The 24,808-nt window shown below is 36.7% G+C and overlaps 1 protein-coding gene across 2 annotated transcripts; it reads right to left on the reverse strand.

The window, feature by feature from the left end:
• Positions 1–16,656: 16,656 nt before the first annotated feature.
• Positions 16,657–24,043, reverse strand: ZPBP2 (zona pellucida binding protein 2). Of its 2 annotated transcripts, XM_038547411.1 has the most exons (8): positions 23,830–24,042; positions 23,610–23,675; positions 22,011–22,136; positions 20,993–21,154; positions 20,141–20,359; positions 19,422–19,504; positions 17,693–17,873; positions 16,657–17,115 (listed from the first exon to the last, which is right to left on the reverse strand). In XM_038547411.1, the coding sequence occupies exons 1-8, from the start codon at positions 23,876–23,878 to the stop codon at positions 17,021–17,023; spliced, it is 981 nt and encodes a 326-aa protein (XP_038403339.1). In that variant the 5' UTR covers positions 23,879–24,042; the 3' UTR covers positions 16,657–17,020. The 2 variants fall into 2 exon arrangements, with proteins under 2 accessions (XP_038403339.1, XP_038403340.1); XM_038547412.1 differs by lacking the exon at positions 17,693–17,873 and having other exon boundaries at positions 16,980–17,115; positions 23,830–24,043.
• Positions 24,044–24,808: the final 765 nt, after the last annotated feature.

Raw genomic sequence — 24,808 nt, forward strand, 5'->3', positions numbered from 1 at the left:
TGCTACACATTACAATATGGATGGCTTACACAGACATGGTGTTGAGCAAATGAAGCCAGTCACAAAAGAACATATTTATGTTTGGTCATCTGAGAAGCAGGTGCCAAAATAGAATTAGATGTGCTAAAGTTTTATTAAGGGAAGAGCCTGTGAAAAATAAAGGGAGAGGGAGCAGGAATGGCAAGTCTTCAATGCCGGTCTAAAACCTGTGAAAGGAGAAGAGGGAATGATTGAATAGGAAGTCTCAGATTGCAGGGGCACTTTCAAGAGTCTCAGCCAAGTTGACCTGAGCAATGGTGGTCTACAGGAAGAGTCCACATCAGGCAGGAATGGCCAGGCTCTAGTATCCACCCCCCATACTCAGCCTTGGGCTGGAAGCAGCCCAGGGAAGCTTGATCTCAGGAGGTAGATTTATAAGGCAGTAGGGAGAGGTTCTTAGTCAACTGTGCTTCCTGCAGCAGGTTTTCCTAAGGAAAATCCTCCATGGCTACCACAATACTGTGTGATTCTGTTATATGAGGCTCAAGAACAGGGAAAATTAAGCAATGGTGATAGAACTCTGAATAGTGGTTATCTTAGTGGGAATAGTCTTAACTAAGAAGAGTCATGAGGGAATCTTCTGGGGTGCTGGAAATATATAAAGATTCATTGTGCTAACATTTAAGATCAGTATACTTTATATATATTTTTATTTTTTAAGGATTTTGTTTATTCAGAGAGAGAGAGAGACAGAGACAGAGACACAGGCAGAGGGAGAAGCAGGCTCCATACAGGAAGCCTGACGTGGGACTTGATCCCAGGTCTCCAGGATCACACCCCAGGCTGCAGGAAGCGCCAAACCGCTGCGCCACCGGGGCTGCCCTACATATATTTTTTAAATATTTAATTTATTTATTTGAGAGAGAGAGAGAGAAAGTGAGACACAGGAACAGAGGGGGAAGGGCAGAGGGAGAGAAAGAAGCCAACTCACTGCTGAGCAGGGGGCTTGAAGCTATGAGGGTCTCAATCCCAGGACTCTGGGATCATGAACTGAGCCTAAGTCAGATGCTGAACTGACTGAGCCACCCACGTGCTCCCTTAATACATACTCTAGTTGAGTTCTTTTTTTCCTCCAGAAACCTTTGGGTTAAATGTATATGTCAGAAAAATGCACAGTGGCTTTGGGCATTCCCTGGCACACTCCATGCGGCCAACGGCACATCAGTGCACCTCTATTTACTATATTTTGCTATATTATACATTAATAAAAAAGTTTTTTAAAAAAGTACATAGTGCATAATTCCATGTAAATTAAGTGAAAACCGGGATCCCTGGGTGGCTCAGCGGTTTAGCGCCTGCCTTTGGCCCAGGGCGTAATCCTGGAGTCCCAGGATTGAGTCCCACATCAGGCTTTCTGTGTGGAGCCTGCTTCTCCCTCTGCCTGTGTCTCTGCCTCTCTTTCTCTGTGTCTCTCATGAATGAATAAATAAAATCTTTAAAAAAATTAAGTTAAAACCAAGCAAAACTAAATGATAGTGGTAAAAGTCAGAACAGTAGGGGCATGAGGGAATCTTCTGGGGCAGCTGGAAATATTTTATAACTTGATCAGTATAGTGATTATGTGATGTTTACAAGTATACAGATTTATTAAGGCATATATTTAAGATCTGAGCACTTTGTTTTTAACTTCACTTTACCGTAATTTTTTACCTCAATAAAAATTTTAATTTAAAAACATACATACACATGGAAATATACTTGAACAAAACAGAATAATATAAAAAATAAAAATTTCCTCTCAAATCCCTTTACCCTATAACATAGTCCCACTCTCTTTAGACAGTCACTGATTTAATTTTTGTTTGTTATCGTTACAACTAAAAATTATATTCTTATATTTGTTTTTGAGTTGTTAATTTTAGATAGTATTTACTGACTTCTCAGTACTAAGGATGAATATTGGGAAAACCAGACATTGAATAAGTAGTACAAAGTAGGAAGACTATTATTTAAAAAATGCAGGGTACTTATGAAAGTGTTTAGTGAAAGACAATAGGGTTACCTCTGACATTGTCCCCTTCTGTCTTCCTTAAATTCTGATTCCGGCCACACCAAACTATTGGCCTTTTATTTGAACGTGCCATCTACTTGTACAATGACTTGCTTATTTATTTATTTGTTTGTTTGTTTATTTGTTTTTATCTTTTTTAAAAATATTTTATTTATTTATTCATAGAGACGCACAGAGAGAGAGAGAGGCAGAGGGAGAAGCAGGCTCCATGCAGGAAGCCCGACGTGGGACTTGATCCTGGGTCTCCAAGATCACACCCCAGGCTGCAGGCGGTGCCAGGCGCCAAACTGCTGCGCCACCAGGGCTGCCCTGTTTGTTTTTATCTTTGAAAATATTTTTTAAGTTTTTATTTATTTATTTATTTATTTTTAATTTTTTTTTTCATTTATTTATGATAGTCACACAGAGAGAGAGAGAGAGAGAGAGAGAGAGAGGCAGAGACACAGGCAGAGGGAGAAGCAGGCTCCATGCACTGGGAGCCCGACGTGGGATTCGATCCTGGGTCTCCAGGATCGCGCCCTGGGCCAAAGGCAGGCGCCAAACCGCTGTGCCACCCAGGGATCCCAGTTTTTATTTATTTATTTAAGTAATCTCTGTACCAAATGTGGGGCTCAAATTCATGACCCCAAGATCAAAAGTTGCATGCTCTGCCAACTAAGCCAGCCAGGCACCCCTATAATGACATATGTTTTAAAAATACAGGTTTCACTCTCCCTCTGCGTGCATTACCTTTCCTCACCTTATCCATCCTTTAAGCTACAGTTCAAATATCTCTTCTTCAGTAATCATCCCAGTTACCCAAAGAATTGGGTTACTTCTTCTGTATGGCCTGTAACACACTGAATACATCTCTATTATGGCATTTATCATACTGTACTGAAATTATTAGTACATATGTCTGCTTCACTAATGTGAAATTTCTGGAGAACAGGGTTTAAATCTAGCTTTCCGGGATCCCTGGGTGGCGCAGTGGTTTGGCGCCTGCCTTTGGCCCAGGGCGCGATCCTGGAGACCCAGGATCGAATCCACGTCGGGCTCCCGGTGCATGGAGCCTGCTTCTCCCTCTGCCTATGTCTCTGCCTCTCTCTCTCTCTCTGTGACTATCATAAAAATAAAAAAAAAAAATCTAGCTTTCCTTTGCTAAGGCTCCATAAACAATCGCTTTCTTCAGAAATGCCTTTGAGTTGGGGGAAGTTTGGGAGACATATCCAGAATTTCATAAGGCTGGCTCAACCTCAGAACTACCAATTGTCTCTAAGAAATTTTGTTCTAACCTCTCAGAGTCTCAGCAAGGGACTACTTGTCTAAGGGAGGTTAAACTGACCCAGAACTTGAGGTTCATATTTAATTTGCTGATTTCCCTTATCTCACATTCCTGATTCCAATGTAAAGTTCAATACATTAACTGCATGTATCTGTAAGAAATTTCCTGTTCCAGCAGCTCAAACTGGGATAGAGATGGCTTTGAAATGGGGGCGGTTGGGATAGTCATTATTTGAGCTTGGAGAGATGTAGAAGATTCCACTAACTCTTACTCATTTTTCAGAACTCTTAGCTCACAAGCAATACCCATCTCTGATAGTTTCTTTATCTCTCCAGTCTAGTTAGAGATTTCTAAACACATTGTGTTTATCCTTTTTGGGAAGGAAACCCTTTTGGAGAAATGCTAGTTAAGCCGCCTGGGGGTAGATATGATCCTATGGAGTTGGGTGTCTTGGATAAGGGGGAAAACTACTTTGTAGGAAACAAATCAAGGAATTTATTGATTTTGCTCCTAAGATAGAGGAGAGGGACAGTGGAAGGAGAGAGAATGAAGGGAGAGAAGCACAAGCAAGAGAGAGAGAGGCTGAAACTAGGTGAGGTAGTAAAAACTTCTAGATATGAGATAGGTGAAGAACATTCAAGAATGGTGATACCAAACATGTTTCTGGAGAGCAAGGTTTAAATCTAATAAGCTGGATTATTTGCTCTAGGTCTCTCTTGGAAGACAATTTAAAATTCTGGATAAGATAATGTATTTTTTAAAGTTTTATTTATTTAAGTAATCTGTATATCCACTATAGGGTTTGACCTCATGACCCCAAGATCAAGAGTTGCATGATCTTCTACTTGAGCCACCCAGGTGCCTCTAGATAAGAAATTTAAAACCATTCATAAAAAGCATCAAATTGCTGACAAGAAGCTCAAGCCAAAATATAAGTAAAAAGGAGACCCAGGGAGATAAATAAAGTATCAGAACACTAATGAAATTTTGCCGCACATGAAGGGGACTGAGATTTGCAAATCCAGGCAAGCTGGGGCTTCAGTTTGGCCAAACTTGTGGATTAATAAATCTAGAAGTTAAGGCCAAGGACCCACCCAGGTGGGAAATCTAATTAAAGATCTTCCCGGGCAGCCCCGGTGGCGCAGCGGTTTAGCGCCACCTGCAGCCTAGGGCGTGATCCTGGAGACCCTGGATAGAGTCCCACGTCTGGCTCCCAGCATGGAGCCTGCCTCTCCCTCTGCCTATGTCTCTGTATCTCTGTCTCTATGAATAAATAACTTTTTTTAAAAAAGGAGATCTTCCTCATATTAAACTGGAATTTCAAAGGGTTACATCACTGAGGTAAAAGTGAATCATCAGGAAACCCATACTCTTGCCTCACCTGCAGGGGATATAGGGAAGACTTTGGTATTGAGTGGAGAAAAGGCTTGAAAAAAGAAAAAAGAAAAAAGTTCTGAAATATTCTGGCCATAGGCTTATGTTTTCAGAGAACTTAGCTTGGATTTGCATCATCTGGGTATTTCAGAGAATCTCAAATTGCAAACTTAGTTTGTGAGGGTCCAGGATTAGTTGTGTCCCTGGATGCCAGTCAGAAGTAAACACAAGTCTTTTCTGGAAGAAGTCATCTTAATTTCCACAAATAATTTTTTTAAGGACAATGAATAGTTCCCAGCAAAAAAATATCAAAGCATAGAAGGAGATGGCAAGAAGAAGCAGAAACAACAAACAGCAGACAGAGGCTTATAAAGATATTATTATTGGAATTTACTAGAGTAAATATATGCTCATTAATTTGAAGAAATTGTAAAATGAGCTTGATAATACCAATGGCAAGAAGAAACTATAAAAAAGTTACCTATCCTATTTGTAAAAGAACCAAATATAACTTTAGAAATGAGATATTTGATCCTACATTAAAAACAAGATAGGTAAAAACAACAACAACAACAACAACAACAAAACAAAAAACAAGATAGGTAAAAGAATATGTGGATGTGGGGAATCCCTGGGTGGCGCAGCGGTTTGGTGCCTGCCTTTGGCCCAGGGCGTGATCCTGGAGACCGGGGATCGAATCCCCATCGGGCTCCCAGTGCATGGAGTCTGCTTCTCCCTCTGCCTATGTCTCTGCCTCTCTCTCTTTCTCTCTCTGTGACTATCATAAATAAATAAAAATTTTAAAAAAAGAATATGTGGATGTAACTGAGGAGAAAGTGAAATTGAAATCAGAAAAATATACTCAAAATATAGAGACAAAAGATGGAAAATACAGAATGAGGTTGAGAGACATGGAGGATAGCATGACAGGGAATAAATATGTTTAATCAGTGTTCTAAAAGAAGAGGAAAATGAGATTAAGGCAAAGACAATATATGAAGAGATAATGGTTAAGAATTTTTGCAGAGCTAATGAAAGATATCAAGCCACAGATTCAAGAAGCTCAGTGAATAACAGCAGGATCCATAAAAAGAAATACACATCTAGACAAATCAGAATAAAATTGAAGAACAACAGCAAAGATAAAATGTTAAAAACAGCCAGAAAAAAAGATCTCTTACCTTCAAAGGAGTTATAGTTTAACTGAAACTGACTTTAATGGGATTCATTTGATGATGAAATTATATCTGTGTTGAAATAACTGCCAACCTAAAAATTTATACTTCATAAAACTATCTTTTAAGAATTACGGTAAATAAAGTTTTTAGACAAACAAAAATTGGGAGAGTTTTCCACTAGTATTTTCTCACTAAAGTAAATTCTTGCAAAAGATATTCCAAGTGAAAGGTCTGAGAAGTCATGAAGAAGTACATGAAGTAATGAAAAAGTAATGAAGAATAATTACAAAAACCTGGTAAATACATAGTTAAATCCAAATGAACAGTAATTGTGGGGTGTGGACCATGTTGACTCTTAATCTTGGGGTCATGAGTTCGAGCCCCATGTAGGGTGTAGAGATTACTTAAAAATAAATGAACACTAATTATATATATATAAAACAGGGCACTTGAGTAGCTCAATGGTTGAGTGTCTGCCTTTGGCTCAGGTCATGATCCCAGGGTCCTGGGATTGAGTCCTGCATCAGGACCCCCACAGGGAGCCTGCTTCTCCCTCTGCCTATGTCTCTGCCTCTCTCTCTGTGTCTCTCATTAATAAATACATAAATCTTTTAAAATGATAATAAAATGATAGTATCTTGTGGAGTTAAATAACATAATATCATAATGAATTTATTAAAAGGTTCTATTAAAATGTTACATTTTATCTGGGAAGAAAGAAAAGATATTGCTTAATTTTGGACTTTGATCATTTAGTATGCATGCTATAATTTTTAAGATAACTACTAGTAAAATAGAATCAAACCAGTGAAGGGAAGAAAAATATAATGATAAAAAAGCTATCAACAAAAATACAAGAAATGAATGAAAGAGAAACCCAGAACAGGTGAAACAAAAAACCCAAAAGAAAATGTGGAATGAAATCCAAATGTATTAGAAACTACATTACATGTACATGGGCTAAATGACCAGTAAAAATGCATATATTGTCAGAATGGATATATTTTATCTATTTGCTGTTTATGAAACATCTAAAACATAAGGATATAAAACATTAAAAATAAAAGGATAGAAATATATTGGATATGTAAATACTAATCAAAGGGAAGCAGGTGTGACTATATTAATATTAGGCAAAATAAACAAGGATTAAAGCACTATTAGTGGCAAAGAAAGTCACTCAATAATGATAAAAGTTCAATTTACCAGGAATATATAACAGTTTTGAATTGCTATACACATAATATAGCCTCAAAATATAGAAAGCAAACATTGACAGATCAGAAGACAAAATGATCAAATACACAACCACTTGCATTAGTAATTGATAGAATAAGCAGCTAAAAATATCAGTAAAAATATAGATGTGTTGAAACACATGATTAGCAAACTTAACAGACATATTAGAAAGGTGTACTCAATAATAACTGTAGAATGTATGCCTGACACATTTATAAACATTGTCCATAGGTTGAGCCATAAGTTTCAACATATTTTTAAAAATTGAAATCATACATATCATCTTCTCTGACCACAATAAAACAACCTGGAAATCAATAAGAAAACATTACTAAATATCATCATATCTTAGGAAAGTAATGCACACATTTATAAATAACTCATGAGTCAAGGGAGAAATCCTAATGAAAATTAGATATTTTGGGGGTTTAACAATAACAAAAATATGCATATCAAACTTGCATGATTAAGCTATATTTTAGAGGTAAAAATGTGTGTCACCTTAATTATTCATGTTAGAAAAGAAGAAAGACCAAAGGGGGGAAAATATCAAAGAGTTAAGTATCTATGTCAAGAAGCTAGAAAAAAAAGCTGGCAAAATAAAACCAAACAAATGAAAGGAAGGAAAATAAAGACAGAGCACAAGTTTATAAAATAGGAAACAAATAATAAAGAGGTTCAATGAAGACAGATATTGGATCTTTGAAATGGTTAATAAAATGGACATACCTCTGACAAGAGTGATAAAAGAAAAAAATAAGCACATACATAAAGTGGACAGTCATATAGATGCTGCAGGCATTGAAAAGATAAGGAAATATTAGGAACAACATTATACCAATAAATTTGAGACTTTATAATTTGCTAAAACTAAACTAAGAAGAAAGAGAAAATATGAAAAATCCTATAACCACAAAAGACATTATATCAATAGTAAAATATCTTCCTACAAAGAAAATCCTAAGCCCAATGGTTTCTCCAGTTAATTCAATTAAGCGTTCAAAAATAAATAGTTCCAATATAAATAAAGTCATCCAAGGAACAGAAAAAGAGGAAACACTTTCCAACCCATTTATAATGCTAGTAAAACCTAACTAGAACAAAAGAAACTAAAATGTAGGCCAGTTTTACCCATGAACTTACATGCAAAAATAAGAAAATAAAATAGCAAATCAAATCAAATAATTAAAAAAAGACAATACATTAGGATAAGTTTAGATTTATCTAGGATTTCAAGGTTGGTTTAACAATGAAAAATCAATTTATATCATTCACCACATTAACAGTTTAAGAAAGAAGAATAACATGATAATCTCAATAGATACAGAAAATACACTTGAGAAAAAGAAAATACACTTGATAAAATTCAATTTCCATTCATGATAAAAATTCCTAGACAACTGGGAATAGAAGGGAATTTTCTTAACCTGATAAACATATTATAAAATATCTGTAGTAAACATCATATTTAATGGTGAGATGTTATAAGCTTTCTTTCTGAGATGAGAAACAAGTAAAGGATGCCTGCTCTCACTGCCTCTCTATTTGACCCTATATAGCAGGTCTAGCAAGTACAGTAAGTAAAAAATATATACATATAAGGATTAAAAAAAAGAAAATAGCATTACTTTCAGGTGATCCAATGTATATATAGAAAGTCCAAAAGAGTCTACAGATAAATTATTAAAAAGTGAATAAGTCAATTTGCTAAAATCAATATACAGAAAGCAATCATATTCTTATACATTTATCAGCAACGAAAAATGAAATTTGGAAAAATACTCACTGTAATAGCATATATTCAAATTTAATTTCAAAATATGAAATACATAGGAATCTATCTAAAGGTCTGAAAGAGTTCTAACACATTAAATTTTAAAATCTTATTGAGAGACCTGAGGATACTTAAATAAGAGATACTATGTTGAAGGATTATAAGACACAATATTGTGAAAAGAAAATGTCAATTCTTCCCAAATTATAGATACAATACAATCCCAACAAAATTTCAATAGTTCTGTGTAAGTATATAACTTAAGTGGATTCTACAATTTATATAGAAGTGCAAAGGGACAAAAATAGCTATGATACTCTTAAAGAATGAGGTGAAAAAACTTGCTCTACCAGATATCAGGATGGATTATAAGAGCCATAATTTTAGTGTAGCATTAGAGCAGTGATAGACAAACAGAAGAAACTGCTGAGACATAGATTCTCATGCATAAATGGACACTTCATATATGAGAGAAGTATTACAGATTAGTGGGGAAAGGCTAGACTTTTCAATAAATGGTCCAGGGCAATTGGGTAAGCACATGGATAAAAAATGAAATTTGATCCCTACCACACAGCATATATAAAAATTAATTCCACATGGATTTTAGATCTAAATGTGAAAGGTAAAACTACACTTATTAACATTAAAAACTTATATTCACCAAAAGGTATCTTTTTTAAAAAATATTTTATTTATTCATGAGAGACACAGAGAGAGAGGGAGAAATAGTCTCCATGCAGGGAACTCGATGTGGGACTCGATCCCAGGTCTCTAGGATCACACCCTGGGCTGAAGGCAGGTGCTAAACCACTGAGCCACCCAGGCTGCCCACCAAAAGGTATCTTAAAGAGGTGAAAAGACAAACCATAGAGTGGGAGCATATATCTAAAACACATGTGACTCATAAATCAATAGTATCCAGTATAGGGAGCTTGTAAAAATCAATTTTAAAAGAATTATGAAAAATAAAAATTTAAAAAAATAAATAAAAAGAATTATGAATCATACTTTTTGGAGGAGGGATATAATCAGGGAGAGGTACATAGGAAAGGAATGGGTTTCTAGGATGCTAGATGTATTTTATTTCTTCACTTGGATGATAGGTAGCTCAGATGTTTATTTGATAATTATTTCTTAAGCTATACTTTTATGGGTAATGCATTTTTCTATATTCACATTATAATTCACAATAAAAGTGATGGAAAAAAGAAAGAATGGTGATGTTTACTGTTCTACTTGAAGCTTTTTGTGTGTGTGGAGGCAGTGTAAACCCTTCCTCTATCTGCTTTCCCTAAAGGCTACCACTGAAATATTCAAAGGACAGAGGGTCCTAGGCTGCCATCTAGGTTGCAATAGCACTTAATCAAACAATACTCTACCAATCTGTCTCAGTCACTAGTCTGTGCCCTCTCTGGCGACAGAGACTGAGACTATTGAGCATAGTACCTGTGGTAAATGAAAACTTACTGACTAATGTATACACATTGTGGTGAAAGTCGTGGATTCCTAGCTGTATAGAATCACTTCTTTATCATAGGTCTCACAATCTAATACAGAGCCTTGAAATTGTTGTTTAATGGGTTACAAAGTTTTTTCTTATAAATTGTATGACTACATAAAGTTACACTGTAAGAGAGGTTGAAACCAGGATTAATTTCCCCACAGTTGAGATGATGCCAAAGATGTACTAGAAATTGAGGGAGTCAGGACTAGAATCAGAAAGCCAGGATCTTTCCACTGTACACTGCAGATTCTTCCTCACTTGTGACCCTGGGATCATGATCTGAGCTGAAGGCAGATGCTTATTTGACTAAGCCACCCAGGTGCCCCTTGGGAGATACTTTAAAAGACAAATGAATTTTAGACTCAAATAGAGCTTGGTCAGAAGGAAAGAAGAGAAGAGCACATGCACATATCTCTACCCTCAATTTAGTTAACCTCTGCATTTTAAAATTTGATTGGCTTTCTTCTATGTGACCCATGTTCCAGAAAACTTCCACAGAAATGAGGGAGGGTCTAGGAGCTTTTTCAGTCAAAAGCTGTGTGAGCTATGCAAGAAACTGACTTCAAGCTCCTTTGGACTGAGGTGTACTTCCTCTACTCTCCGAGTTGTTATGTAACATTTTCTAATCAGTGGTTGGTGGTTAAAACCACTTTTTTCTCTTTTTTGCTTCCTGTTTCCTTATCTCTTTTGTTTTCCAAACACCTTCATTGTTCTCTATTTGTTTCTGGATTTGGATACCAGATATCAATGTATTGTTACCCTTGGAGGGATCTAAAGTGATAGCATAGTATCTGCTTATCCAGATTCCACCACACATTTCTAGCAGTCTTCATAATAAGCACTGATACTCTGGAACTATACTTTGGCACTAATCATGTTTCTACAACCTTAGGGACTTTCAGACTTTTCATTATTGTGTCATAGCTGTCTGAAGTTATATTACTTCCTAACAGCTACAATTTGTTCTTTCTTGGCTACTGAATTTTCAATTTTGAGGAATGAGTTACTGGTGAAATAAGCCTGCTATGGTAAGAAAATAATTTCTACTCTAGGCCACTGACACCTGCACAAAACTGGTAATCTTGTGTTCTTACTCATTACTGTAACTCAAAAATTCCTTTCCTTAAAATTTCCTTCTTGAGATCAGGTTTTGTTTTGGACTGTAAAACTATTTCTACTCATAGAGCTAAAGGTAATCATACTAATCTGTCAGTTTATTTATATTCTTCCTTCTGAGGTACTGAAGAAGTTTATGAAACAAAGGAGGAAGGCAAGAAGGGCTCTGAGAAACATTTATCACATGCATGGGCTGTGGGGTAGGGAAAGCTTGCCACGGGTGAACACAGTTAAGATGCAAATATGGCAACAACCTAAAGTGTAAAAGGACACTGGAGGATGAAAAACAAAATGTAAAAGGAGAAAATAGTTTCCTGGTTTAGGAAAAAAGAAATTCACAAACTCAAGAGCAGTGCCTACATTTTGTGGGATTATCTAAAGAGCCAGGGAAAAGTCAAGTCACAGTCATATCATCAGAAAGCAGCATATGGCAATCTTATGTACTCAATACCATCACTAGTTCTCCCTTTAACCTGTACTGTTCATTTTCCCTCACTGGGGTTAGTTAAAGTTTGTATTTTGCTCATATCATATTTGCCTATGGGCATTATCTCATTAAACTGCTTTATTTGAAGAGCTCATACAAAATGTTAGGAATAGTTATTACTTGTTAAGATAAAACTTGCCAAGAAAGAGCTAGTATAAGAGCTTAGATTCCGGAGACTTCCAGTGCCAACTCTACCACTTACTAGCTGTGTGACTTTGGGCAAATTACTTAACAGTTATGTCCTTCTGTTTGCTCTGTATAAAATGTGAATGAGTATGTACCTACCATTATGGACATGAGGACTATTGAGAAAATACATAAAAAACATTTAGAATAGTACCTGGCACATAGTGTTATATAGGTGTCAGCTATTCTTTAGGAGCACATGCAGCTTTCCGCCTTCAATTCCCTAGGCATCTATCTCTCTAGAATGGTTCTGGTGGTAGTTCTACCTTCAAGAAGGAGACATTTAATTCTTTTTTTTTTTTTCTTTCAAAGATTTATTTATTTATTTAGGAGGGAAAGAGAGAGTGTGTATTAGCAACCGGGGTGGGGGGCAGAGGGAGAGAGAATCTCAAGCAGACTCCCCACTGAAGGTGGAGCACAACATGGGTTTTGATATCAAGACCCTGAGATCATGACCTGAACAGAAATCAAGAGTTGGACATTTAACCAACTGAGCCACCCAGGCACCTCAAGACATTTAATTCTTAAGGAGACAGAAGTTTCCCTTTAGAATTCAATCATTAAAATCTTCACATTATATTTATCACTTTTATAAAATTCTGTTTCAAAATGAAATAAGCTATTATAAATAAAAAAGAATAATGTGTAAGTCTATCGAGGGCAACATTATATTCATTAACCTGTATGACTAATTCTTTTTACACTGATAGAGTAAAACTATCCAAACAACAGAGATTCATCCTTATTGGAATAGACACAAATTCTGGGTGTGGATTTGCCTTTTGTGTTCATAATGCTTCTGGCAGCACCAGTGGACTCATAGAGTGCCTTTGCCTTATCTACCATCATGATATTCTACACGACATTGTGTCTGATCAAGGAATTCACTTCAAAGCAAAGGAAGTAAAGCAATGGGCTCATAACCATGGAATTAAATGGTCTTACCACATACCCCATCACTCAGAAGCAGCTGGCATAACTGAAAGGTGAAATGGCTTGCTAAAATCTCAGTTACAGTGTCAGTTGGGAGAAAATACACTGAAATGAAGGGGTTTTGCAAATGCTTTGAATTGGGGACCTATATACAGTGCTGTCTCTCCTTCATAGTCAATATAGTCCAGAATCAGAGGTGGAAGTAGGAGTGGATACTTTCAAAATTACACCTAGTAACCCACTTGCAGAATTTTACTTCCTATCCTGGCGACTTTGAGCTCTACTGGTTTGGAGATCACCATCCTCAAGTGGGGAATATTTCTACCACGAAACACAACAATGGTTCTTTCCTGAGTTGGAAGATGAGACTGCTACCTGGACATTTAAGCTCCATATGCTATGGAAACAACAGGCCAGAAAAAAAGGAGGTAGAGTGTTAACTTACTGACTAGAGTGATGATTCTGATTACCAAGGGAGAATAGAGTTGCTATTCTCTCATGATGGCAGCAAGGAGGACCATTTCTGGAACCCAGGAGATTTTCTGGGGTGCCTCTTAGTTCTTTGCCCAATAATAAAGGTTAATGGAAAACTACATAGCAACACTAATAAAAAAGGGCAGAATATGAGGACCCATACCTTTGGGAATGAAGGTTTTGGTCATTCCACCAGATAAAGAACCTGCATATCTACCATGTTAATAGTAATACGAAATAACCCTATTATTAAAACCAGATAATGATATTACAAGAAAGGAAAACTACAGACCAATATATCTTATGAACCTAAAAGCAAAAATCCTCAACAGACTATTTGCAAATCAAATTCAACAATGTATAAAAATAATTATACACCATGAGCAAAAGGGATTTATTCTAAATATACTAGGATTGTTCAACATTTGAAAATCAATTAATGCAATCCATCTCATCATATGATCACATCAATAAATGCAGAAAAAGCGTTTGGTAAAATCCAATACACATTCATGATAAAAACTCTCAGAAAATTGAGAATAGAGTAGAACTTCCTCAACTTCACAAAGAATATCTATAAAAAAAAAAAAACTATAGCTAACATCATATTTAGTGGTAAAAAAAAACTGGATGCTTTCTAAGATCCAGAACAAGGCAAGGATGTCCTCTTTTACCACTCCTCTGCAGTATCATACTGGAAGTTCTAGTTAATGCAGTAAGACAAAACAAGAAAGTGAAAAAGATTGGGAAGGAAGAAACAAAACTGTCTTTGTTCATGGATAACATTATTGTTGAGGTAGAAAAGCCCAAAGAATCAGGGCATTTGGGTGGTGCAGTTGGTTGAGGATCTGACTCTTGGTTATAATCTCAAAGTCATGAGATAGAACCCAAAATCAGGCTCCATGCTCAGCATGGAGTCTGCTTAGGATTCTCTCTCCCTCTGCCCTTTCCCCATGCACGTGCTCAGATAAACAAATCTTAAAAAGAAAAAAGAAAGTCCAAAGAATCAACAAAAAATATCCTGAATTAATAAGAATTTACAGTAAGATCACAGAATATAAGCTTAATATACAAAAGTCAATTGCCTTCCTAAATACCAGCAATGAACATGTGGAATTTGAAATTTTAAAAATACAATATATTTTATATTTGCACCAAAAACTTTAAATATTTAGACATAAATCTAAGAAAATATGTACAGCATCTATGTGAGGAGAAGTACAAAACTCTGATTAAATAAATCAAAGAAGATCTAAATAAATAGAGACATATTCTATGTTCCTGGATAGGAAGACTTGATATTTTTAATATGTCAGTTTTTCCCAATTCAATCTAGACTTAATGGAATTCCAACCAAATTCCCAGCAAGCTATTTGGTGGTTATCAACAAACTGATTCAAGTTTATATGGAAGGTCAAAGATCCAGAACAACACAATACTAAAGAAGAAGAAAGTCAGAGGACTGATGATACTAACCAATTTTAAGATTTACTATACAGTAATCAAGACAGCATGGTATTGATGAAAGGATAGAAAAATTGATAAATGGAACAGAATAGAGAACCCAGACACAGACCCACACAAATGTAGTCAATGGATCATTGACAGAGGAACAAAGGATAGTCTTTTCAACAATGATGCTGGAACTAGACATCCATATGCAAGTAAATGAATCCAGACACACAAGTTATACTCTTCACAAAAATTAATTAATGCTAGACCTAAATGTAAAACATGAAACTATGTAACTTCTAGAATAGGAGAAAAATCTAGATGACTATGGGTTTGATGAAGAGTTCCCAGGTATGATGCCAAAAGCATGATCCATGAAAGAAAAAAATGGTAAGTTGGACTTTACTAAAATTAAAAGCTTCTGCTTAATGAAAGACTGTTAAAAGAATGGGAGAAAATATTTGCAAAACATGTATCGGAGGATCTTGTAGATAAAATATACAAAGAACTACTAGAACTCAGCAATGAGAATAAACAATCCAATAAAAAAATGAACAAAGATCTGAATAGACATCTTACCAAAGAAGATATACAAAATAAGCATATGAATAGATGCTCAGCATCAGATGCAATTATTTCAGATTAAAACAACAATGAAATACTACTATATACCTATTAGAATGGCAAAATCCGAACAACTGAAAATACCAAAAGTTGGTGAGGATGAGAAGCAACAAGAACATACTCATTGCTGGTGAGAATGAAAAATGGTAAATTAATTTGGGAGATGGTTTGGCAGTTTCTTATAAAACTAAACATAATCTTACCATACAATCCAGCTATCATGTTCCTAGGGTATTTGTGCAATTGAGTTGAAAACTTAAGTCCACACAAAAACCTGCACACAAATGTTTACAGCAGCTCTATTCATAATCTCCAAAAACTGGAAGCAACCAAGACGTCCTTCATACATCCATACAATGAGATATTGTTCAGCAATAAAAAATGATCAAGTCACAAAAAAGACATGTAGGAACCTTAAATGCATATTGCTAAGTGAAAGAAGCCAGCCTGAAAAGCCTACATACTGTATAATTCCAAGTACATGACATTTTAGCAAAGGAAGAACTATAGAGACAATAAAAAAGTCAGTCGTGTCAAGAGTTCTGGAGCAAGAGCAAGATGAATAGGTAAAGCACAAGGGATTTTTAGGGTGGTGCAACCATTCTGTATGAAACTGTAATGGTAAACACAAGGTACTATGCATTTGTCAAAACCCATAGAACTGTATAATACAAAGAATGAACCTTAATGTAAACTATGAACTATAGTTAATAATAGTATCAATGTTGGTTCATTATTGTAACAAATGTATCACACTGATGCAAGAGGTTAACAGTAGGGGAAATTGGGGAAGGGTGAGGGACATGAGCTGGAGTAGGTATACAGAACTCTATTTAATATCTGCTCAGTTATCTATAAATCTGAAACTGTATTTTCAAAACAAATTATTTTAAAAACAAACTAAAAGCAAAGGGACCAAAGGAAATAAGTTTTTTGGTTCTAATTACAAAGGTAATATACATGCCTTTATATCATATATCAGAGTGATTTCAAACAAATTAATATATAGAAAGTATAAAATTTTTATTATGTTATCCTTTGCTACTCTTCTTGACCTTAATATAGTCTTAAGTACAGAGCAACAGATTCAGTTTCTAAACAGCAAAACATATTTCATTGAAAAACATCCGCTAATACTTTCCTTTGTACACTGGAGATATTAAATTCCTTCTTAGAAATGCCAAGTCAACTATTTTTTAAAGTTTCTAAAATGTATGTTTTCCAATGTTTTGGTCTTACTGATCTTACTTAATGGATCTTTGATGCTCCGGGATGTGAACAAATTATCTTATGTTCCCCACCTCCACAAGCAAGGAACACACTTTCACCTCTAGTCTTCATATTACAATTTTTGTTTGAAGTTTATGCACAAGATTTAGCTCCATAAATACGGACGGAAACGCAGTTCTGACAAGTAACATCAACATCAGGACTAAAAGTCCCAGGACTACAAACCACTGCAGAGGAAAAAACACGGAGTAGATTACCATCATTTCAGTTAGAGGTATTTTATACCAGTAATATAAATCTGCTTTCAGTATCACAGTGTTTCTATACCTTTATTATACTGAGTAATGTTCACCAATTAAGTTGTGGAAGATTATGAGTTTGAAACATTGTAATTTCATGATCTTAAAGGTAGGAGAAAGTTAGGATCCTATTTTTCCCTTTAAAATCAGCATTTTACAGCTTCTTCTGCAGTGCCCCATTTATGAGTTCCTATTTCTAATTTTCTAGTTTCTATTTCCAACTCTGTTTCCTAGGTAGGACCATTCTGTTGTTTTCCTTCATAGCATAGCAGCTTAACTCAGAACACTATGGAAATGTTTTATAACACAGAAGAATGCATTAGGAAGAATTAATATACATAAAGATACTTATAATTAGAAATTTAGACTTTGAATTTTTACTTCCCTTTAACTAAATATAACATTTTGTGAAAGAACCACTATATTCAATAATCCTAAGGTAATTATTCATCTATTCTTCTGACTACATAACCTAAATATTTAGATAGTTATATTTTATAATTACCGCAACAGCTAGCACAATTACTGTGTAGACCATCATTTTTTCCAAAGCCTGGACGACAGCTATCCAAACGAACTACTTGAAAACTGTGGTCCACAAAGTGCATAGCAGGTATAGTTTTATTAAAGTCGTGGTAGTAAATGTATGCTTGGCTCCGGAAAAATTCTTCTATCCGATCTCTTGCCTAAGATTTTAAAATACCAGAAAGAAGTACAATTACTAAACTGTGAACCAAATTTATCCCTCTGTATCAGAGGCAATGAAACATAGTATAAGCATATCATGCTATATCCAACAGATGAATTCCTGAAAAGTTGTGTTAATACTAAAATTAATCTAGCCTTGACCTTATTCAATTGTCAGTTCATATGTACAATATTTAAGAAAAATTTAATTGAGGTTTAAATTATTTGCAGCATGTCTACTCCATGAGAGTTCATTATTTCTAATTCCAAAGAGCCAAACAAAATAGAAACCAAAACTGTTCTCTAATCAGTATTAGAAACCAATGATGTAAATTTTATTTTATTTTTTTAACACAGCCTTTATTTATTTATTTTTAAAGATTTTATTTATTTATTCATGAGAGACAGAGAGAGGCAGAGACATAGGAAGAGGGAGAAGCAGGCTCCCTGCGGGGAGCCTGATGCAGAACTCGATCCCTGGACCTCAGGATCATGTCCTGAGCCAAAGGTATATGCTCAACCACTAAGCCACCCAGGTGCCCCTGAAAACAGAGTTTAATAATAACTAATATTAACTGAATGCTTTCCATAAGCCATGCACAATATTTATTTTTTTAATTTTTATTTATTTATGAAAGTCACACAGAGAGAGAGAGAGGCAGAGACATAGGCAGAGGGAGAAGGCAGGCTCCATGCAGGAAGCCCGATGTGGGACTCGATCCTGGGTCTCCAGGATCACGCCCCGGGCCAAAGGCAGGCACCAAACCGCTGCGCCACCCAGGGATCCCAGCCATGCACAATATTAAGGGTATGGGGTCAGGACTAGATCAGGAGAGTAATTTTTTAGACTATGTCCTTAGCCTCTGAGAATGGCAGAGGGGAAAGCAACTATTATGACCAACATAGATACAATTTTGTTAGAACTACTGGTTTAACCTAGGATTACATGATTGTGGGGCTGTTCTTCAAGTTGCTGCTTAGTTACCACTTGAGAAACAAAAGCCAGGGATCCATTCTTCCATTAGAGAAAAAATACGTACTATTAACCTGGGGAGCTATGTATTATTCTAAGTGTATTATTCCAAAACAAAACAAAACATCTTAAAATAGGCAAGACTCTCACAATCTCTGCTTAAAAAACTGAAACAGGGATCCCTGGGTGGCGCAGCGGTTTAGCGCCTGCCTTTGGCCCAGGGCGCGATCCTGGAGACCCGGAATCGAATCCCACGTCGGGCTCCGGGTGCATGGAGCCTGCTTCTCCCTCTGCCTGTGTCTCTGCCTCTCTCTCTCTCTCTCTCACTGTGTGCCTATCATAAATAAATAAAAAAATTAAAAAAATAAAAAACTGAAACAAAAATCAATAATGCTTCATATTTTTTAAAATAATAATTAAATCTACTTGCTAGAATGCCTATTATTAATAAATACAACATGGAAAAATAGATTTTTGAAGAAACTTTTAAATTAATAAAATGAAATATTTACAAAAAATTTTACATAGCTTTCTTAACTATTCAAATACTTTCCCTCTACATTGAAATTCTCACCTGGAGGATATTATGATTAGTGGTATCTTCACAATCAACAGAATCCTTGCATGCACCTTTCCACCCTGGTGCAAAAGGATTGACTGGAGAGGAAAAAAATGATATCTTCACAAAAGAATTCTAAAAAATTCCAAACATTCCAATAAAGCTTTAAATGCTGAATTCAGTATGCATGCATGCATGTGTTTAAACTATCTAATCCTAGTAATAAAGTGTACAATTTGAATAATTTATACATTATGATTTCACTCCATCTGGGGGCTAATCAAAGTAACTACAAGGCTTTAAAATGAATGGAAATCAATTTGGTTTTGTTCCACCCTTTTATTAAGTTCTTCTAAAAAATACAAATTAAATTTTATAAGAATTTATAAATTAAATATTAGCTGCATAGTATGTATAAAATGATATCAACTTCTAAAAGATGAGTAACAATATTGGGGTGCCTGATTAGCTCAGTCTATAGAGCATGCAACTCTTGATCTCAGGGTTGTGAATTCAAGCCTCACATTGGGTTTGGACCCTATTTTAAAAAATAAAATGAACAAAAAATAAAAGATAAGCAACAATATATTACTGTTAAGGTAAATAATTAATTGTTCATTTTTAAAACCTTAACCAGGCTAGAATCAACACTACACTTTAGTGCTTAACAAATATTGTAATGCCTACTATTTGTAAGACATCTCAAATTAAAGAAGTGTTAATTTTTTTTTTACCTTGAAAAGCAATAAATAGCTCATGTAGGAGGCCATGTTTTGGAATTTTAACAAAATGGCATTTATATGATGGTTCTATGATATGGCATGACAAATCAGAGATTAAATTATCCAAGATTTTCTTCAGCACTCTAAAAAGCAGGTCATTATATCTTCCTTCACAAGACTTTGTGGTAAAACGTACAGCCATCTGATATGAATAATCAGGTTCCCGATAGGCTTTAAAAAAAAGATGAGAATAAAAACAATTGTGCTTACCATTAATTTCCTCTACCAAACAATTTGCAAATAACATGTAATATTAAATCACATTAATCTTGCAAATCAACATAGAAACTTATCTAATAAAATGTTTTATCAGTTTGTCCTCAAAAAATACACAAAACTAGTAAATTTAATGAAAAAAGGTTGTTTTCATCTGGAATGTTATCTACTCAGTACAAGAGAAGAAATGGCTGAATGTATAGATAAGTTAACAGTATCAAAAAAAAATAAGATGGAGAAATGTCTTAATTTGCAGAAAGTGTCACTGTTGTCAACACAGGCCAGTGAAAAGGATCATCGATTTGCTTTTATAGAATTAAACATCAGTTTTAAATTACCTGGCAAATTGTGATAAAGTAGATTGTGCATGCACACCTAGATGGTAGAAAGCAGGAGGCTGAAAGAGGATTATTTAGGACACACACTATCCAGATGTCAATTTAAGAGTTTGTGTGGTCAAATATGCTAAAATACTCCGTAAGTCATGATGATTATATACAACAGACTCATTTTCACTAAATGAGGAGACCATTCACTTAATTCTTATCCAAGCTAAATGTGTAAGTTAAAATGTGCCCATATTCTTACCAAAGATCAGAAAGTCATATCTTTGCTTTACTATACTTTCTTCTTGGGTTTCTGCTCTGACAGTCTTATAAGAAAGAGTACACGTGTAAAGTCCAGACAAAGCCTCCAGAAAATCTTTCACCTTCAGCTTTCCTGTTTTAGTTATATTTATTCGATCATTTACTAAACAGAAATAGTAAATTAGTTATTTAACATATAACAATTCAAATATTATTTAGTAAACTTGGGGTTACAAATGAATACAAAAATGAAAAAATGGACTATTTAACTTCAAGAATTCAAAAAAATCTTAATTCTGTTATTACTCTCTGGAAAACCACATAAGTACAGTTTTAAAATATATTTTGGGGGCAGCCTGGGTTGCTCATTGGTTTAGTGCTGCCTTCCTCCCAGAGCGTGATCCTGGAGACCCTGGGATCCAGTCCCACGTTGGGCTCCCTGCATGGAGCCTGCTTCTCCTTCTGCCTGTGTCTTTGCCTCTCTCTCTCTCTGTGTCTCTCATGCGTAAATAAATAAAATCTTAAAAAAAAAAATATATATAGATATATATTGTTTGGTTTACTTTAGCTCATTTCTTGGCCTTTAATTTCAATTGGTTTATGTTGATAATTTAGTAAATGAGATCACACTGCTCTGTCATACTACACAATTTCCTCACATAAGACAGAAATTAATAATGCTAATATTCCAAGACACTCTTCTAACATCATGAAGAATTACATATTCGATACTTTATCTCCAATATAGATGCTATAAAGATAATATTTAGGTTTTATAAAAACTTTTGAACTAATATAGCTCTGGGAAGTAGGATACAAAAATTACTGCTTCAGTTTTTTCATAAAGAGAAAATAAAGCACAGATGAAGATACGATGTTATATCTAAATATGGAGCAAGTGAAACTGCAGTTGAAATTAAATTTCAGTTTGTTCTATCCAATAAGTGACAGTGCTTTTCTCTTTAAAAAAAAAAAGTCCCCATCATTTAAAAAGAAGATACTAAGATCAAATAAATTACCTGTTAATGGCTTTTCATTAGGCCCAATCCATAAGTAGGTGGGGTCCACTGTTTCTTTTTTAGCACGTCTAAAATCCATACAGGCAAGGATTGGGCTATTGTGATGTAATTTTACATATATTTTCACTATGACAAAATAAAATAATATAAAGCAAAATTAAATTAAGAAATATAGTTCCTAACATTTTGGCCCCAAAGACACACTGATTAGTTCTTTTTGAATTTCAGTATTTTGAAAATCAGCGTATCATTATAACATTGAGAATGCTAACATAAATTCCTTATTTTTTTAAAACTCTAGACTGATAGTCCATATTCTTTTTTGTGATATTATAGTTTTATTATAAAAATGTACATGATATATTTGATTCATCTTAATGCACAGATTCAGAACTTACTTAAATCACAATTTTTTGAAGGGTTAGTGGAATCAATTTACAGGTCAGAAAATGATTTGAAATTGGTTGTGAAACTATTCTCAAGATGATCATTGTCATCCCTAAAAGGAACTTGATATTTATCTACAAATGCCCTCTTTGGGGGACAATAATTAAACTTATATGGGGGCATACTAGAGAGGTTTTCTGTAATTACCTATTCTGTTTCAAATCTAGTAGAGGCAGCAATACTCTACTTAGAACCAATGCAGTCCCACAAGATATTGATTTGAAAGTCTACTGAGGGATGCCTGGGTGGCTCAGTGGTTTAGTGTCTGCTTTGGCTCGGGCGTGATCCCAGTGTCCTGGGATAGAGTCCAACATCAGGCTCAAGGCAAGCAGCCTGCTTCTCCTTCTGCCTGTCTCTGCCTCTCTCTCTGTCTCTCTCATGAATAAATAAATAAAATCTTAAAAAAGAAAAGAAAGTCTACTGAATGCCAGGTCCTAAACTTTAAAAGAAGACACCAAACCACAATTTGGGTGTTGGAGAAAAGAGGGGCTCCAAACACGGAGAGATCCCAAAATAAGACAAATGCCGTGAACTGGCCCCAAATTATCTAAAAGTCAGCTACGTGACTAATTTTCCTCGGAGAGTGTGGGAAAGAGTCATCACAGTGATAAAGGACATTGGAGCTGAGCCTTAAAGGAGGTGTAGGAGGGACTCCTGGGTGGCTCATTGGTTGAGCAGCTGCCTTGCGTGATCCCGGTCCGGGATCCCGGGATCGAGTCCTACATCGGGCTCCCCGCGGGGAGCCTGCTTCTCCCTCTGCCTATGTCTCTGCCTCTCTCTCTGTATCTCTCGTGAATAAATAAATAAAATCTTTAGGAAAAAAAAAAAAAAAAGGACTGTAGGAGCTCCAAATAGAGGGACTTGCAGCCCTGGAAATGACTCTGAGTGGGCCTCGCAGGTTGCAAAGCAGCGGAGACGCCTGGCAGTGAGGTGGCATCGAGAAAATCTTGGAATGAATCCGAGCTGCGTGGCTTTAGGCCAGATGATACACACTCAGGCATCGCTGTAAGGATGAAATGACGCGAGTGCCAAGCACCAGGTGGACGTTCAATGAACTTTCTCTCCCTTTCCCTCCGCTGGAAGAGCCTTTAGTAGGTCCACTGCACACCAGGCTCTTCTGATAGACTCTTCAGGTGAAGAGATCCTCAGTACCTGGGTGTCCGGGTCTGCCATAAATGAAGCCTTTCCCGGTGCGTTCAGAAGAACGCTGCCATCCAACTGTGGAAGAAAGAAACCAGTGACTTCAGGTAGAAGAAGAGTGGGAGCTCAGAGTGGGGCAGGGCAAAGTGAAGCGGAACGGGCAGGACTGGGAAGAGGGGCGAGACTGAGGGTGGGGGACAGGGGAGAGGGGGGCAGACGGGAGGAGCCCCACCTCCAGTGAGGTACCAGAGCACCGCGGAGAGTAGGACCCACGCTCGCATCACGGCTCAGGGGCTAGCGTCGCGGGAGGCGTCGAGGGGCGGGCTCCTTCCTACCTCAGCCCAGGCCCAGCGCCTCCCCATCTCTCCTCCACAGAGCGGAGCAAACCGCCGGGGTCAGCTCCCCTACCGGTCCCTAGCTACGGTGGGAGCGGACGCGCAGGAGAGCGCATGCGCGCTCTGGGGCCTTGCACGCGCGTGCGTGCGCGCGTGCGCAGGAGGTAGCGGGCGCACGCTGGGCCCGAGCGTGGGAGGCGAGCGCCTCAACCCCGCGTGTGCACGCGACTACCCTCGTGTGAGCGCCTCGCGCCTCGCGCCATTTTCCCGCGCTCTCTGTGACCGAGCTCTCTGAGTAGCCACGCCCCTTCCCAAGTTAAGGAAAGGGTAATGTTAAAGAAGCCAAGCCTTCGCGTTTCAGTTACTTCCTTTTCTGGAAGCTGAAGCGATCCACCAGAGGAACACTGTGGATCCCAAGTGGGACGATGGGGTAAGGCGAATAAGGATGCAATTACATTAGAATCAGAGGGAGGGAGACGCATGTGAGAATTTCCTCCTAGTAGGAAGCAAAGAGCTTGTGCGAATTTCCCGTTCCTTGCTCCTCATGAATTCTGCCTGAAGTTGTGTGTGGCATCCTTTCCAAACTCTTCCACCCTATTTTTACCTAGCCGCATTTTGTACCCCTCCCCCCAAAAACGAAGAACCACTCATGTGCCAAGAAGGCGTTTCCAGCCCTTCCCACACTAGAGGAACATTTCACCTTTCTTTTTCTTTTCTTTCTTTTTTTTTTTTTTAAGATTTTATTTATTAATGCATGAGAGACACACAGAGAGAGGCAGAGACACAGGCAGAGGGAGAAGCAGGCTCCATGCAGGGAGCCCGACGTGGGACTTGGTCCCTGGTCTCCAGGATCCCGCCCTGGACTGAAGGCGGCGC

The sequence above is a fragment of the Canis lupus genome, chromosome 9 (assembly GCF_011100685.1).
Source record: "Canis lupus familiaris isolate Mischka breed German Shepherd chromosome 9, alternate assembly UU_Cfam_GSD_1.0, whole genome shotgun sequence".
In the NCBI taxonomy this organism is placed as follows: domain Eukaryota; kingdom Metazoa; phylum Chordata; class Mammalia; order Carnivora; family Canidae; genus Canis; species Canis lupus.